The sequence below is a fragment of the Podarcis filfolensis genome (genome assembly GCF_964270895.1).
Source record: "Podarcis filfolensis genome assembly, chromosome: 8".
Taxonomy (NCBI): domain Eukaryota; kingdom Metazoa; phylum Chordata; class Lepidosauria; order Squamata; family Lacertidae; genus Podarcis; species Podarcis filfolensis.
The window spans coordinates 58,841,640-58,860,418 of NC_139611.1; the positions used below are offsets into that span (position 1 = coordinate 58,841,640).

General features: G+C 45.1%; 1 protein-coding gene across 4 annotated transcripts in view; it reads left to right on the top strand.

Moving 5' to 3' along the window:
• The window catches only part of ADGRB2 (adhesion G protein-coupled receptor B2), a 162,311-nt gene that overhangs the window by 119,897 nt on the left and 23,635 nt on the right, over positions 1 to 18,779 (top strand). For all 4 annotated transcript variants that reach the window (XM_083625135.1, XM_083625136.1, XM_083625134.1 and 1 more), the window contains exons 16-19: positions 2,014 to 2,140; positions 7,517 to 7,620; positions 8,802 to 8,904; positions 16,354 to 16,504. In XM_083625135.1, coding sequence (XP_083481261.1) covers positions 2,014 to 2,140; positions 7,517 to 7,620; positions 8,802 to 8,904; positions 16,354 to 16,504 — 485 coding nt within the window. The remainder of the gene's footprint in view (positions 1 to 2,013; positions 2,141 to 7,516; positions 7,621 to 8,801; positions 8,905 to 16,353; positions 16,505 to 18,779) is intronic.

Here is an 18,779-nt window from a genome sequence, read left to right on the forward strand (position 1 = left end):
AAGGCTGCTGCAATATGTGAAGCTTGAAATGGAAACATGAATAGGAGATGACAATGTCAGAGAGATTTGATCCGACGGTGTACCAAACTAAATGTCGGTCATTTTTGAGAGGCTATTTTTGGGCACCTAATAATGCCAAGGGCTGGGGAAAGTCCCAAGCCAGATGTGGCCTGCAGCCTTACCCCACATAGTCTATGTGCCCCTCTAGGCCTGCTCTGGGCTTTCAGGGTGCTGTGGGCCTGCTCTTTGCTCCTGGGCTTCAGTCTCGAACGTTGCTTGTGTGCACAAGGGAGAGGTAGGAGACAAAGCATGCACAGGGCAAAGCAGAGCTGAATCTCCAGAGGAAAGAGGAAGAGGCTCAGAGAAAGCACTTCCACGAAAGAGACAGGAAGGAAGTGAAGAGGGTTAAGGAAAGCAACTGAAAATTATTCCATTCTGATTTTAGTGTGCTACATGCACACATATCTGTAGAGCCTACCAGTTTGCTCTGAAACAGCTGGGTGCCTGAATACTTCCGCTTCCAGTTGTTTTAAAACTACATAGAGAGCTGTGTGGCAGTGGGGCATTTTTGCATACCAGGAAAAAATGAGGATGAATGTAACAGAAAGGAAGAACCTGTACTGTGATGGAAGAATGAGGCACCTTCAGGAGGCGTCGGGGACACACAGGCCACAGTTGACCACCTCTGCTGGAAGTCAATGGCCCTTCATGGGGGAGGGGAGGTTTTGCCCCAGTCTGTTTGCACCCCTCCCTCCCTCCTTCCCCCTCCCTTTCAGCCCACCATCGGCCCATAATTGCCCTGATCCACTTCTAGTCACAGGCAACAATTAGTGTCCGTAGACACAGCCCAGATAAATACTGCAATATGGATGGGATTAAGGACACATCCAGATGTGCGGCTGAAGCATCAGCTCTGCACACTGGAGGCTTTTGTGTGATAGATCAAGTGTCTGTTTCATTAGAAAAAAATGCACTGTTTTTTGGGGGGGGACCTCTAGCACATAAACATACCTTTTTAAAAAGAAAAAAGCTATACATGACTATCTTCACTACTGTCTTATGATGCAGACTGAGGAATGTACTGCTAACTGTCGGGTTTGAGGCAGGGTCCAATCATGATCAGTGGTGTCCATTTAGTTCTCAGAAGCTTTTGTGGCCCCTCTCAATTCTTGGATGGTAGCCTTGCCCCTCCCCTGTCATGCTCACACAAAGGGTTGGCAGACAAAGTTTAATGTCCAGTGCATTTCAGACCTGAGATCCTTCATCAGGGAGTTTCAAATACAGGAATTCATTCTCTTCTAATACCCTCCTTTCCCCCTTCTTTTGTACATTTGCTTCCTGCTTCTCCCTCCATTCCTCAATTTGCTTGAGGTTTCCATCTTTGTGCTGTATTATCATGCAAACATGAAACCACCAGAGCAGCCTGTATCAACCCTTGGCTGTTTGCTGAGCAGGCCAGAAAACTAACTGTCTCTAAACCATGGAGAACCCCTGCCTGACACACACACACACACACACACACACACACACACACACACACCCCTTCGTCCAGAATCCATGCCCATCTCAGTCTCTCCCTCTCCCAAATCCCTGTCGGCATCAACCTTCAAATTAAATCAATGCTTACTGCAATAGCAACAAACAACCCCGTCCCCCAATCTTCCCCACCAGGGAAATGAGTCTGTAGCAACATAGGGCTATGCCGGGAGTGGATTGGCGGGGGGGGGGGGGGCACTGGGCTGAGATCTCTGCCGGAGGATGGGGAGGGAGTGGAGACGTTTCACCCCAACAACTGGGTCAGGAGATAAAGCAAGCCACTCAGACAGAACCTTGGTGCCTGACTTGCACACACACACAGCGAGAGAGAGCCTGCTTCACCCAGTGCATCACTAGGGCCGTGCCATGCAAAGGGTTAATGCAGGCAATGCGCTGAAGGGATGTGGGCTGTGTGAGTGTTTGATCATTTGAAATCTCTCCTTCTCTCTCCTTTCTCCTTCGCATTCCATCAATCAGGGAGGTTGGCGCTGGGAACTGGGAGACCGAAAGCTGCCAGACGGTAGAAACTCTCTCGGCTCACACCAAGTGCCATTGCAGCCAGCTCTCCACCTTTGCTGTGATCGCCCAACTGCCCAAAGACCTGGTAAGTTTTGACAGAACGAGGGAGAGCAGGCTGGGCTCTCGGCCAGCGCCACATTCCTGCCTCCCACCAACGGAGGTGGCCCAACCCTGAGACAGGAGGGCCTGATAGCCAAATTAAAGGTGGCAGGGTAAGGAGCCAGGCAAGAGTAATGGCAACTCTGGCCCACAGGACACAAACTCATCATTCAGCTTTGCATGTGTGCTAAGGGAAGAAGTTGTGAGTTTGCAAGAGGTACTGTGTGCTTTATGGAGGTCTACTGTTGTTAAGGGATGAGAAATTTTCAACAAGCCTACTATTGATCTGGACCAAAAGGTTGCATCCCTGCAGGGTGGTTAGGCTTAGTTGCATGTGCACACCCACAACTTTGTTGAACAGATTCCCTGTGCATGTTCTTGTCTACCACCTCTCTCTCTCTTTACCTTTGTCCCTGAGAGCTCTTTGCAAAGTCTGATAGTGTGGGCTGTGTGAGCTGGAATGTCTCCTGGTTCGAATCTTACCTCCGCCCACTGTAAATTCACCAGGTAGCTGTCAGCCTCAGTTTCCAATCTGCAATTTGGGGGATAAGAATTCTGACCTGCCTTAAAGTGTTGCCGTAAGGATTACTGAGGTAAGGTTTAAAAGTGTGGAAAGTTCCCTGGTTCAAATGTTACCTGGTTCAAATCTTCGCCACTGTGAATTCATGAGGTAGCTATACACAATACCTCAATCTCACAACCTCAATCTTGCAATTTGAGAATAATGAAATGTTGTTTATTATGTCTTACACTGAGTTGCCTTAAAATGTTGTTGAAAGGATTATTGAGGTATTATTATGTGGAACATTTTTCACACATCAAAGTGTTGATGTAAATACCAAGTTTTTATTAGTAGTGTTATTGTGTGTTGTTGCTGTTAGCGTTACCATTATTGTTAAAATAGTAGATGTACTCATTTCTCCTAGAGATATAGATGGATCAGTCTGTCTCAAATAGTCTGTGTTAAACACAATTCCTCTCAAAGAATGCATTTTTAAACATCATCCCTCAAAAGTACACATTTAAAAATAAGTTTTTGATACTTTTTTTAAAAAAAACACCCGAGAGCTGTATTGGGACATTTGGGATGTTCAAAAACCAGCGGATAACCAAGTTCTCATCCACACTCTAGTCTAGAGATATGGAACATAACAGATTTTATCAGAACTGACCAAGATCATATCCCTGAAGCATCCCTAAATTCTCCCTGAGTGCCTTTTCTTTCATGTGCTTGTGCATACATACCCAGAAACTTCACAAATGTCTTACTTTGACACCACTTAATTTTCTTTTCCTTTTGCAAATAAGCAGTCACCTCTGCGATGTTACCGCCCCTACCTTTTGAAAATGTTTTAAGGGCATGTTCGAGCCAAAGTTAGAAGAAACAGTACTGAAGGAGTGGAGAGGAAGGGAATGCCTTGCTTTCACGGGGCAGGCTGTGAAAGCAAGGCCTGTGGCTCATGCCTGAGGAGAAGACACAGCCTCCCAGCTAGGCCTAAATCCAGAGGTAGGCTGAAATTTCTCAGAAAACAAACTAAATATTATTGAAGAAAGGCAACAAGCTGGATTTTACGAGTACAGGTCATTCTTTCATAGTCCATCGCTTCCTCTGGTCATCAGTGTGAGCTAACAATGCAGTTTTGCTCAATGTTAACAGAAGTGAAATTTCACAGAAGACCATTTTCTGATTTTTCTTTCTTCCACCTCGTCAATTAGTGACTAATAAGTCCAATAAATAATAATCGATAATAATAATTTTGTCCCCTCAACCAAAAATATTTGGTAAAATCACACCCACACTATTTTTGCCATCCATAAATAGGGTGGAGAATTTTGGAAGGCTGCTTCATGCTGGCCTTACAATAACTATTTGCAGCCTGAGCTAAACCTATATCATTTCCATGGCAACCATTAGGCCCCTGCCAGCGATGGGCTTGCATTAAGGGACAGTGATACACACACTCTGTACACACATAACAACGTTCAGTATGCAAAAGAACAGAGATAGCTAAGCCTCAATCTGTAGTTGGGGAGGGTGGGGTGGTAATTTGCAAATGTATAGCAACAAGCTCCCCTCCCCAGTTTTTCTGCCATCCCTTCCCACTGCCGTTGTACCCCACTCAGAGTCTTGTATCCCTCTTCTCATTGATCTAAGGAGATGCAAAATAATATTTAAGTTGGTGGGGAGTAAAGGTAGCCATTTGGACCCATAAGAAAAATCACAGCGTCCATAATAGAGGATTTCCTTTATAGGTCAATCAAAATGTGACAAGGTTTAACAAGGTTTAACAAAATGTGACAAGGTTTCAAGTTCTCCAGAACTCTTCATCAGGCTAAATCACCCTTTGCCAATCTGATTCCTTTCCTATGTTTTGGACTACAACCCACTGATGGAATTTGTAGTGTAAAACAAAGGAAGGGACCAGGTTGGCAAAGACTGGACCAAGGGCTAATCAGACAAGTGCTATGAGACAAAAGTGGTTTGGCTGATGGGGAAAACGCAAGAGTCTGTGTCCAGTCAAAGTCTTGAGAGGGAATGGGCAGGAGGTGTCAGACATTTAAACAAAGCTCTGTTTGGTGCTATTATGCAGGCTTCAGATTTATTTAATTGGTTGGTTCATATTTGAAAATATAAAAAACAGTGATAATCAAGTAATTACTGGTAATTGTGATGCTAATGTTATTGTTTGCCATCCTGGGACTTCTGAGTGAAGGATGGATTATAAGTACCTAAAATAAATTCATTCCATATCACAGGCATTTTTAACCCACTGTTCATCAGTTGATCGATCCCAGGGCAGGTTGCCATAGTTTTTAATACAACAAAAATAATCCAGCAAATAAAAGCAGGGGAAAGAATAAGAACTAAATTCTTTTGCAGTATAAAAGAAACAACCGCAGCAAATGTCCAGGCAAACAGATATGGTTTAACATGGCACCAAAATGCCAAGGCTGATACTTCTGGGCGGGAGAGCATACCATCATCAGGATGCCTGCCACCACCGAGAAGGAGGACATTTGAAAAAGTGCTTCAGCACATGTGCAAAGTGCAGGTTACCTTTTCCCTGAACAGTGAGTGGTGAGAGTCAGCTTCCCACACACATTTGCAAAACACTTCAAGGGCGTAGGTTTTCTGTTTAGAAAGACTTGAATCGCCAACTCTTTCCTATGGCAGTGACTGTTCTCTCCCACTCCTCACCTCCCCCACTCCCCAACATCTGCTCCCTTTGTCTCCTCTCTGTGCCTACCTCCTCCGCTCTCCTCTTCAGCAGCCCCCTTCACCCTTCCCATTGTTTCCACCCTCCTACTTTCTCTCTGAACTCTTCCCACTTCCAGACGCCTTTAAGTAGATAATGCCGTAGATAATGTGGATCTATTCTCTGCAGCGTTTCTCACCCCCCACGCGCGCCCGTTGCTAGAGTGGTTGAAATTTATAAGAGTTATTAGCGAGCCTTCAAAGCATTAATATGCTTAGCGATGGGGAGGAGGAATAGAGAGCCCGTGCCAGAAGCAAATGGGCAACCATCTTGGGGGCGTGCTTGGGAATCCTCCTCTGCCACGCTGGCGACGCCGCTGAAGGCAGGGGAGAGAGAGGAGCTTTGCTTGCATCCCTTGGTCACAGGCCTCTTTCATGCTCCCCTACCCAGGCGGGGTCATTGGTATTCCGGAAGCATGCCCTATTGGCAAGGAGATGGAGAGCCACCCTTAAGGAATGCAGAGAAGCAGCAATGGATTCTCTCCCCTTTCCCTCCCTCACCCGAGACCTCAAGCCATGTGCCACAGGAAGCAAAACAGAAGAAGGTGGCAGGGAGAGATTGGGTTATTCAGAGATGCAGACCTTCTTGCTTGTCAGAGAAGGGGCAGTAGTTCGGAGAAGGGAGCAGGCTTTAGCCACATGCCTGCCAAAGGGGCCCTCAAGCTGTCCCATTTCTCCCTCATCTCAACAGGGACCAAAGACCAGGCACAAACTGGTTTTGTAAGAATTCTTCTCTGGTGCTAGTCCTCCCAAAAAACCCAACCCAACCATGGAAACTGGAAGAACATAGGAACAGCATTGCTGTCAGGTCAGGCCAAAGACCCATTTAGTGCAGCAACTTGCTCTCAAAGGGGCCAACCAGATTCGTATAGGAAGGCCATAAGAGTTGTAGTTTGTGGAACAGGAATTCCCAGTGCCATCACTAAGCTACAATTACCACATTTGTGTGTATGTGCATGTACATAATGCTTTCTGCATGAAACTTCGGTCCCAAGTTATTAACAAATGTGGTGAGAAGAATCTTGGAGCCAGATCTTTAATCTAGCCAGTTTTACCCCTGTCAGTCAGTTGGCAAACCACTCTTTGCTTTCTAAGAGGGAGGAGGGTGTTAAATTGGTATCACAGTTTCCTGTTATACCTCTGGTCATTTCCAGGTGACCTTTCTGCTGAGCAGTCATACTGATTTGTTTCCAGGGGCTTAGACAACAGCAGTTATTTATTGAGCATTCATTTTTACTTGCTTGTGGGGTGGTTAGATGACGTTGTGCTTGTTGGTGCAAGAAAAATAAATAAATATAGATATAAAGAAGAATTCCTGGGTGCCAAGATCTAAGTTTGGAGCTAGTATTCTTTGGTGAGAGAACCCCAACAGAGATTCAAAATCACAAAATATGAAGCAAAATTAAGCATGGAAATGTAGGCAGTTAGATTTTTTAAATATGCCTTTGTGGGTTCCAAATCTTTACTTTTCCCCAGCCTAGAAAAAGACCACACATTTGGTAAGCTAAAAATGATTTGCTTACAAACTCTCTTAAGGTCATATTCATGTGCTTTTCCATACAGCATTTATTAAAAAAAACACAAACTTGCACAGGCTGTAAAACTTGGTTTAGTTACAGTGGTGAAACTTCCTAAATTATTGGTACAGGAACTCAAGAGTAGCTTGTGAGAGCCATGAGGTCAGAGCTTCAGCAATCAGCTCAGACTTCCTTACATGCTGAGCTTCTCCTGGGAAGCAGGTCCTTAGTGGAGGAGCTGCATATTGAAAGGAAAACATTTCAGGGTGCTTCCAGATTGCTGCTATTTTCAGGTGTGGTTCAATCACAAAGTGACAAATTCAGATTTAAGCAATTAGAGTTGAGCTGGAGCCCTTGTGCCACAAACTCACTTTCTTAAAAGATTAGACTTTTTGCAATAAGGAAAGTGACAGGGAAATGCACTTGAAAGAGTGGGTAACGTTTGCCTGGCACCGTGGGACAACCAGCCTCATATAACAAATGCTTAAGTCCATAGAGTAAGCTGTCCTGCCAGACTTAGCTCACCTTGTGTGAGGGGTGGGGACTCTCTCACTCTCACTCTCTCCATTTTCTGCTTCTACTCTTGCAGGCCATGGACTCTGGCAGCTCCCCCTCTGTCCCACTTATGATTGGTTGTGCTGTTTCTTGTATGGCTTTGTTGACCCTCCTGGTGATCTATGCTGCCTTTTGGAGGTAGGTTGGCTCAGCTATTCATGGCTAGAAGTAGACTCGAGAACTGCTCTTTGAGCTAGCTCTGGTTAACCAAAATCCTGGTAGAGATGTGGCAGAGTCCTCTGAATGGAGTGGTGGGGATGGGTGAGTGGGGGCGGGTGGGAGGGAGGTGGGAATGGCATTCTGAATCTGAGCTGAAATAAAATCTTGCACACATTAGAAATTTGGGGCATTGATAAGTGTGACTTTAGATGCTCCTTTTGATTTCTCCTTTTAAGATTTGATTTAGAGGGTTGTTTTAAAGCAAGAGACATTTTATTGCTTCATTTGAAAGCAACATTCTATCATCAAGATAATTACTTTATTAACCCCTCCCCAATTTCCCCCCCAAAGCTCCTAAATTCAGCAACATATATAAAAGAGGATATTGTAAAAAAAGAAAACAGCCTCCCATTAGAAAAGGTGACCTTTTGGTGTGAATGTGCTTGAAAATAAAATATTTAAGCCACAGATTAGCAAAAAGGGTGGAATTTTCTTCCCTCTCTTTTGATACATGCATATGTACGGATTTGCCAATCAGTTCCACATTAGTGATTGTGAAGATAAGTGGGGAGGCAGCAATTATTGCCAGGTAAATGGCAGTTTGGGAGGTATCCTTTAAGCATTTCTCTAACTCCACGGGAGGTGATTTTCTATGAGCCCATCCCATGAGACTAGCACAATGGTTCCCAATTGATGGTCCATGTAACCCACCTGGGCGGTCCGTGGCACCAATCTCATAACAAAAACTACCAAAATTTTCAAAAGTAGCAGGTCTATGGCTTGGCTTTGAAAAACAGAGGGTCTGCTGTACTTAGCTAATTGGGAACTGCTGGACTAGGGCACCATTTAAAAGCCTGCAACAAAACAGGTATGGCCATAGAATCAGGAGGGGGGGCCCTCTGTAAAATCAGTATCCTAAAGGGTGTGGGGAAGACATAGAGAAGGTACTGCTGAATCCAAGAAGACCCATCCATTACTTCACGAAGTCATTTTGAATTATGTTCTATAATGAATACTACATTTACCCCCTTTTATTGTAATTGCATACATGATATCATGCGCATAACGTCAGCCCCCCCCCCCCAATGTTGGGTGCAACTTGGCCCCTGTGCTCCAAGTATCTCTCAAAGCTGCTCACCCCGTCACCTTCTTTCTTGCAGGTTTATCAAGTCGGAACGCTCCATCATTCTCCTGAACTTCTGTGTCTCCATTCTGGCCTCCAATGTGTTGATCCTGGTGGGGCAGTCCCAGATGCTCAGTAAGGTGAAAAAAGTTACTCCTTTGCAAGACATCTGCAGATCATGCCGCTTTGTTTCAGCCTTTGAGAGCGTGGCTCCATGCTGCTTCAGACATAGATTTCTATCTGTCCACCTTCCACTTTTTAAAACGCATCTTCTCTCTAAAGGGAAACTTTCAAAATTTGGGCCAGATATTCAAAATCTGAATAAAAAGGCCACCTTTTTGAAATGCGTGATACCTTGATTTTACAGTTTGATTAAGATGGAGATTTGAATGGAACAATAGGGAAATGATGTATCTTAAAGTTAAGCAATCGTGAACCTCTCTTTGATTTCAGTGGGGAGGTTTAAGCCAATGGGCTCTCCCACCGCTTTCTTGGCCCCATCTGCAGACTGCAAAAGTGACAGGAGGAGCAGCTCAGTGGCCTTTGAGGGTGTCTACCAAGCAATGCTGTATCATGATGTAACATGGCCCTGATAAGGGTTATATGGGAAAATAGTAGTCACTGCTGGCATTTGCTGCTGCCGCTGTGAAATAGCAGAAGTGGCAACAACAGGTGTGCAAAGGTGGCACTGGTTTCAGTGCCCCCACAAATTACCAGCATTAGGCTGAACTGTCCCGTTGGAGAACTTTCAGACAAGCTTTAATTTAAAGATGAGCTTAAGTATCCCCACTGAGATCAGTGGGATTTGAAAGTTTAAAGTTGGGCAAGATTGGGTGCTAAATAATATTAATAGTATCATGTAAGCACCTAAAAATTACTTTATCAACCTAGTCGGGGTGCATGAAATAATATAATGTTAAATATTAACCCAGCAGATGGAGTATTTTATACCTTGTTTTTAAATATTTAAACACAGTTGAGCTCATAAAGAATATCTATTTAATTTTGACTTCTAAATTCATATGAAGGGGATCTTCTCTACAGCTTTTCACATAATGTGTGCCTCCCCCCCCCTTGTCTCTCAAGGTTATGCTTCTGATTGCGTGTTTTCCTTTCGTTTGCCTTTGGAACCTGATATTTGAAGGTGTATAGAGACTATCTGTGCCTTAAGGCACAGATTCCCAGAGGCAAGCTGAATGCAGCTGGGAACAGAACTCTGGCCCAGAGAAGCTCCCACCCCACCCAGAACTCTTTATATGTTCCACCTCAAAAGAGTTTGAGGAGCTTTCCCAGTCACTTCTCTCCCCCCCCCCATCGCCCCTAATTCTCTCTAGCTACATCATTGTCACTGAGAGGGAAGGAAGGAGGCAGCAGCTGTTTGGGAGATGAGTCATACTGAGTGAGAGAGCCTGCCCTAGTGCTTGTCTGCATGAAGGAAATTGCAATATTTGGTTATCTGCAGCCTGCACATCCAAGAAGAAAAGGGGGGTCATGCTACATAGCCGAGTAAAGAAGCAGTATGTGCTGGAAAATGTTTCTTATTTAAAAGAGACAGAAGCAGTGCTTGGGCACAGAATTCAGTGTCTGAGAATGTCTGTTTCTTGTTGGTGTGTGCAGATGTTGACGTGAAAGAACGTGGGCATCAGTTGCAGGTGGGGGGAGCAGTTTTACAGGGGAGGGGAGGAGTCCAGGATAAGATGCCCTCAGCGAGCTCCCTTAAAATGTAAGGGGTGAGGACTGTACCATTCCCACTGCCCACCCTTCCCATAGTGCCAACTAAAGTCATCTCACCCTTGTGGTCCCTGGTCCACTCCACCACTGTAATCTTAGAGGAGCTGCTCCAGCCTTCCTGGTCCCTTTGGACCCAAAGCTCTGGTGGGCAGAGCAGCCACCACTAGTGATGGGGGAGAAATTTCACTTTGAATTTTACCGAGAAACTGCCTAATTTTACATTTCTCCAAATGTTGCAATGCACTTCACATAATGCACACCAATGCATATTTTAGGGGAAAATATGTGTGGATCCATATGACAGTGAAAATAACACAGAGAAGTTGATTAATTTAGAGGAGCTTGCTTGCAAAAAATGTTTGTACTAGTCAGAACTTTATGTGGTGTACACACTCATTTCTTGTGTCCAACTGTTATCCCTAGTGACGGGTTTTGCAGGTTTCAGGGCACTCCAAAACCTGTAGCAACTCTTTAACCAGTGGGGTAGGGAGGGAAAGAATGTGCCCATCTAAAACAACAATTGTTCTTTCATGCCATATTTGACTCTCTGGGGGGAAACAACTCTGTCAGGCTCTGGTTCCATTTGCTGTGATACAATCTGGGGAGCAGCATATCTTCATCCATTCTCCCCTCCACACCTATCCTTTCTCCAGTGCAAATCCTCCAGAACTGACATGTGAATTTCAGCCCAGGGAGATCAAAGGTGGCTGCGGCCTCCCTCTCAGCCCCCAGGCAGCCCATCCATTGCTGTGCAAGGGACCTCGTGCATAATAGATCACCACCCTGCAGCGTTTCCTCTTGATGTACTAGAGACATTGAGGAGCTCGGAAAGCATGTTGCAGGCATGAGTAGTACAAGGAGGGGCACGTGTATGCCAGAGGAGCTGCTAGCACATCTGGGCCTTGCTGGATGAAACCCTTGTTAATGAAATGGTCGGAGGAGTTGCTGCTTCTGGACTGCGGCTGGAGACAGGCAATTAGGAGTTGCTTGGTTTTCAAAAGAGAGAATCGTATTACGATTGAGCAACTATTGCCAGCATGAATTGCAAAACAAACAAACAAAACTACAGTGGTACCTTGGGTTACAGACGCTTCAGGTTACAGACTCCGCTAACCCAGAAATAGTACCTCGAGTTAAGAACTTTGCTTCAGGATGAGAACAGAAATCGTGCAGCGGCGGCACAGTGGCAGCAGGAGGCCCCATTAGCTAAAGTGGTACCTCAGGTTAAGAACAGTTTCAGGTTAAGAACGGACCTCTAGAACGAATTAAGTTCTTAACTTGAGGTACCACTGCATTGCAAAGTAAGTTGAAACATACCAATTTTCAGCACTGCAGACTATCAGATTGTAAAGTTTCCCAATTGTTTTGATTTTTAAAAAAATCTCATTGGTAATCAACAATGCTCTTTTGGGAATGAAAAGTATCTTGTAAATTTCTCACTGCTTAGCATGTGTTAATAATAATAATAATAATATATTACAGTGGTACCTCGGGTTACATACGCTTCAGGTTACAGACTCCGCTAACCCAGAAATAGTACCTCAGGTTAAGAACTTTGCTTCAGGATGAGAACAGAAATCGTGCTCTGGCGGCCCGGCAGCAGCAGGAGGCCCCATTAGCTAAAGTGGTGCTTCAGGTTAAGAACAGTTTCAGGTTAAGAACTTACCTCTGGAACAAATTAAGTACTTAACCTGAGGTACCACTGTATTTATACCCTGCCCATCTGGCGGGGTTTCCCCAGCCACTCTACCCTATGAGTCAGTGGTAGGAAACCTCTGGCACACTGGCCTAGTTAGGTTTCCATCCCAAAAAGAAAAAGATACTAGATGTGATAGTAATGGGGCACAGGAGGATAGACTTCCGTTCTTTCTTTCTTTCTTTCTTTCTTTCTTTCTTTCTTTCTTTCTTTCGTGTTTATACCCTGCTTACAATTTGAAGTTTCTGAGAGAGAAATTAAAGTATATCTAAAATACCATAAGATCAACAAGAGCTGCTAGAGGGGAACAAATGCATGTGCAAATATCCACACACACACACCCCCGCCTTCAGGTATCCCATCTGCCACTCTGCTTCTAAATCTTTGGGCCATGCTAGGTCCAAAAACAGGGCAGCTGCCAAGCCCCTGAAAGGCCTTAATGCACAGCTGGTGGGTTGTGTTCAGCTTCATGGGCCACAGGCAAGCTCTCGCTGTCTACCTTACCCACATCAGTTGTCCTAATTCCTGTCTCGCTCCTTAATCGCCATAGGGGTGATGGAGAAGTCTGATACAGTTCACATTTAAAGGTGAACATACCTAATTCCAAAACAAAATGCAAGCCAAAGTACAGCCATCCCTCAAGATTCACACTTCTGCACTGCAGTTCTCCCACCAAGTAATGCATACAGAAATTCACAAACATGGGGTGAAGTGACATATTTGTCCATCCCTAAATCTCCATAAGAAGCTGAAACATCTAAGGCTAATCACATATTATACAAATATGCAGGTTTCCTAAATTAACCAGCAGAGAAGCAAATACATACAAAATGTACCTAATGGGTTGTATGTGCTTGTTTGTTTATCATAAAATGTATACATTACTTGACTGGGGGGTTTTTTGTATAAAAAACAACAAGACTCAAAGCAGTTTACAAAAAGATAAAATAATAAAATCGTGGAAAAACTCATGATTTAGAAGTTACAATACGAAACAGAGTAAAAATACCTAAATTTCTAAGCTTGACTAAAGAAGAATGTTTTCAGCAGGCCCTGAAAAGAGTACAGTGAAGGCACCTGCTTGATCTTAGTATATATGAATATACTTGTGACATTATGCTGCAGGAATATATTACAGTGTGGAACTTGACTCTTATTGTATATGTTTATATGCATAGTCAGGCTCTTAAGAAAACAAGGCATGGGAGACATGCACAAAAGCAGGCACTCCATGCAAGGAGGTGGTTTCGAACTGCCAAATTCCATGTTTAAATCCATTTAAAATGGATTTCTTCTCTGTCCCTAGTCCCACGTTGTGCAGGCTTGGCTTAGGCTAAATGCAGAGCCCGTTAGCTGATGCTGCTGGTGGACCATCCCTTTGCCATTTGTTGCAACGTTGAGAATCTCCCGTGTTTCATGGCCCAAACTGTGCTTGTGCATTGCTGGTGTTTTGTGTCCCTTCTCCATGCTTAGCTCCTTCTCCAGCCTGTGGACCAGAGCCAGGCATGGCCTATTAGCACTTGTCTCTTTGTTATAATGCCAGTAAACCTAATGCAGCCATTGACTGATTAAAGTCGGTGGGAGCATGAAGGTGGAGGCTGGTGGGGACAACAGCCACTTCTGCCAGTTTTTATCCAGCATCCGGGAAGGGACGGTTGTGTCGCTTGCCTTAGGCTTTGAAATCCAGCCCCACAATGATACAGTGCAGGGCTTGCAGTGTCTTTCAAGTACAGGGCCCATCATATGTGAATGAACCCAGAGGTAGAGGCAGAGGTGAGGCTAGCTGCTTCGGCACCTGGAGCAATGCACATGCTATGCAACTGGGGGCAGGGCCGTGGGGACAGGGCGAGTGTCCCAGAAGGTGAGATGCCCAGTGGGGTGGAGTGAGCCATGCATGGGGGGGTGGAGCAAGCCACCCATGGTGGGCTGCTTTCTGGGCGGGGGGGAAGAGAGCTGTGTTGCTTTGCCAGCAGCCTTCCTCCCTTCCCTCTTCCTTCTGACAGCTCGGGGGAGGCTCCCTCCCCCCAGGAAGCAGCCAGGGAGTGGGAGGCAATGGCGCACCACCCACCAGTGACTCCCAAGCCTCCCCTGAGCTGTCAAAACGAAGGGGGAAGGAGGGAAGGCTGCCGGCAAGGCAGCGCAGCTCCGCTCCTTCCCCCAACAGCTCAGGGTAGGCTTGGGAGTTGCGGGCGGGTGGCACGCCGGATGTCACCCCCCTCAGTACTGACACCTGGGGTGGACCACCCCCACCACCCCCTTCCTCTGCCCCTGGGTGGGGGAGAACTTTGATTTAGTTCACATTTAAAGGAAACCTACCTAATTCATGCTTTCTGAAACATAGCCATACTTTAAAATTAGCAGTACAGTTCCCTGGCCGTGTAATGTGTTCAGAAATTCACATGGTAGGGTAAAATGCACATAAAAGTGCATATACAGTGGACACTCGGGTTGTGAACGTGATCTGTGTGGGATGCACGTTCGAAACCTGCAGCGTTCACAACCTGTGTCTGCGCACGCGTGGGTTGCGATTCGGTGCTTCTGCGCATGCTCAAAGTGCGATTTAGCGCTTCTGCACATGCGCAACCGCCAAAACCCTGAAGTAACCTGTTCCGGTACTTCCAGGTTTTGGCGGTCTGCAACCCCCAAAAAACGCAACCTGAAGCGTCTGTAACCCGAGGTATGACTGTATTAGTGAAAACAGCATTAAAATGCATCATGATAGGGGAAATCACTGAGCAACAATGTGTGTATTAGGCAAAAATGCACAGAAATATGCGTTGCTTTTTTTCTAAAAAATGTTTAGGGGTACCCTCATATTGACTCAAGAAAATCACCATTTTATAGTTCAAGTCGGGAAAATTAAATACACTAAATAGACAGAAGTGCAAAGATTTACAAAATGTTTAGGGGTATGTGTCCCCCTGCGTCCCCCCAGAAAAAAGCACTGCAAATATGTATCTGTTAGGAGAAATTAGCCCTAAATTGCTGGCAAATTTTCATGAGGGCTTTTTTGAAAAAAGGAATTTGCAAAGTGATGTGGAAAACTGAGCATATAACTGGAGAAATGAGGAACTGAGAGAAACTGAAATCAACAGATTTTCCCATCTCTACTGGGGCCCTGTGATCAGTGTTGTGTTTCAGGAGCTGTATGCACATGTGTGTGCATTCATGCACCAGATGCCTTCACAATTTAGAATATGCCCATTGCAGCAAGATCAGAGGCTTAAAGGCCTCCTTCTTCACAGTACAGCTTTTTCAGGAGTGTCAAAAAGCACACCCCACCTTCAGTTTGTTTCTATACTGTTCTCCTTCATGCAATTTCCCCCATCCTGCTCCTTCCCTTTGCAATCATCGGCGTCATTTCCCCACACTGTTGTTTTAATCCAGTTGATTGTCAAGGTGACCCGTGGGATTTGGGTCAATGACATCACAGCAATGTATCAGTGATAACAATGTCATGGAAAAGCAGAGTCACACAATATGCTACTGGCTAAGAGTGAGACAGGAAATCCCTTTGCTTGGTCGTGGATTTCTGGGCCAGACTTCCCAGTTTGCCACATCAACTTGGATTTTTAGTAGAACTTCATGCTCTTGTCAACCAGAGCCAGGTGCAAAAGACATACAGTTAGAAAGAAAGAGCAGGGTGTCTCTGAGGCACATCTGAACCCGTGAATTTGTTTTCAGTGCCAGAACTGAATTGAGCTCACAGTCCTTTCACACACACAAAGTCCACTCCTGAGGTTAGCTTTCTTTATTTCAGCAGCCTAATTTAGGTCATTTTCTTGTTGTTAAACAGTTGCACGTCACAATCCCTTTCTGATCTATTGCAAGTTACACAGAAATCTGCCAGTATGGGAGGAAATTCCCCTCGAGGGTTCAAGTACAGAGGCTCACACTAAATTCCTGAACAGCCAGCGTGCAATAATGCATCACAGCATCCCAGCCTGCCTTCCACTCACCCCTGCTTTTGATTCCTGAAATATGCAAATGCTAAAAAGCATTATTAGTTAGATTTGGAAAGTGACTCTCCAAGGAAAGGGGTTCAATGGCAAGGGGTGTGCATGCATGCCATTTGTTCTAGAATACAACCCAACTCAATTATGTAGGACGCTCCTGCATTCTGATGACTTTCATTCACTCCCTTCTCTTCCCCAATCTCCAGGGTGTGTGCACCATGACTGCTGCATTCCTCCACTTCTTCTTCCTCTCTTCCTTTTGCTGGGTGCTGACAGAGGCCTGGCAATCCTACTTGGCTGTGATTGGCAGGATCCGGACACGCCTAGTTCGTAAACGCTTCCTCTGCCTCGGATGGGGTAAGAGGGCATCTTCTCTTCTGGAACCAAAGTGTTGTCTCCCTGATTGTGGGGTGGGGGGTGGGGAGGATCAGGGAGGCATCACACAGGGAAAGGGGGAATCGCTTTATAGGTCTGGTTCGTGCACGAACATTCGTTGCTTGAGGGCATATCCAACATTCTCAGTCCACTAGCGCAGGAGTTTAAAGGTTGCTCAACAAAGAAATCCAACACAAGAGTTGTGCTAGCAGAAGCAGGTTGTGCAACAACTATTTCTTCTGGTGCAACCTGTTGCATAGCAATCTTGGGTAAAGTGCTTGTGTTTTATCTTGTGCAGCAACATTCTGCCAGTGCAACAAATATACTGCTTGGTGACTTTCACACTATATTGGATCTTGAGCACATTAAGAATTGTAAGCCTGCCATTCCGTATAATAAAACTGGACGATAAAAGGGCCACCTATTTGTGGGAATTAACTTTTTTTGCCTCAGAGGCATGCTTTTATCCAGTTCAGATCCCAAACTGAATATTTGCCTGTTAGATTTTCTGACTGGCCAGAAAAATGAATGTTTTTGTGTATGCAGAACAGGTGAAATTGAATATGGTGCACTATATCTTACATTGTTCTTTATGTAATTAATTGGAGGTTAAGTTTTATCTCCCCATTCAGTCCTGCTTACAAGCCCAACCAGCTGATTTTAAAATAAGATGGCTGCTAGCTGATCTAGGAGAATCGGTCGGCTATAGGCTCACTTTATTTTCACTAGTTGTAGAGGCCTTTCTGAATTGGATCTGTGCTAAATGTTAAGGGAAGCATTTTTAATAAATGAATGTGTTAAATCTTGCTTATTGTATTGTCAGGGTTCATCCCTGTCTTATTGGTTTGATGATTATCTTTCTTTACACATGTGTGTTTTATTGTCATGGCCACTGGCTATAAACAATAATAAAGCTTCAAGGTGAACCTGTGCATCAGATACAAACCTTACTGACTGCAGCAATAGCATTCAAGAAGTGGCTTGAAGGTGCAAGTGACTTAACCAGCAGAATCCTAGAGTTGGAGGGGGCCTTCTAGGCCACTTAGACCAGCCTTTGCTAGCCTGGTGCTCTCCAGGTATTTTGGACTACAGCTTCCATCAGCCCTGTGCTAGCTGAGGCGAATGGGAGTTGTAGTCAAAGCATCTGAGGGGCTTTTGATTGGGGAAGGCTGATCAACTCCTGCTCTGTGCAAGGAATCCAGAACTAGTCTCAGCACCCGTAAGGGAGAGCCCTTCTCCCCTCTGGGCAATTGGCTCTATTGTCAAATTGCTCTTACTGTTAACGAAGTTTATTTTCCTAATGTTCAACCAAAACCTACCCTCCTGTCACTTCAGCCCATTAGATCTAGTCCTGCCTTGTAGGGCAGCAGGCAGCAAGTCTTTCTCACCTTCTGTGTGAAACCCCTCTCAGTTGTATAAAGGATGCTGCCATGTGCTCTTTCAGTCTTCTCTTCTGCAGGCAAAGCTTCCTCCAGCCTTTCCTCACTGCCAGCTTCTAACACCGCAAATGGAATTCTTTCAGCACCTGCTGTCATCACCAGCACAATGCTTTGGTGATGAAGGCAATCAGTAAGGTGCAGAGCAGTCAAGGGATGTGCATGCTTATTGCAAGCCAGTCTTTGATCTCAGCAAAACACAGTTTGCACCCAATTGCTTTTGGAAGGAGGAGTTTCACAAACTGGGAAGTGTGAAGAGAATGAAAGCTTCACCTAACGTGCAACAAAATCAGAACTTGGCATGGCATCAAGGGGGTTTCCAGACCAGTTTATTGAGCATCCTTACTTTTTGCAGGGAGATGCAAGTGTTATTACCCAACACTTTCCAGTGCATTTCCCTGTCATTTTCCTTATCACTATCTCATATCTTTTTGGGGAACCAGTTTTGTAGCACAAGAGCTCCCAGTCAGCTTTAATAGTGCGACCTGAATTTGCTGGTGGGTGACTAACTCCTGCCTGCAAACAGCAATAGTCAGGAAACATCCCAGATGTCCAGAATTGGGGATGTTCAGAAAATAACTCCTGCAGGTTGGAAAACTTAGGCTAGCTTATGAGGTGAGCCATTGCAAGGTGAGCCAAACCCTCTCTGCAGATTGGCTTGGCTCATTTTGGAACCAGCAGTTCAGTCTGTAGTTAGCTCACCTCTATGCCAACTTTGCTTGCTATTCATTTCACTCCCCCCCTTTCCCAAACTTAACCTTGTGGGTAGGGAGGGAGAGAAAGGTAAGACTGGGCCACACAATCAAAGAATTCTTGGTAGA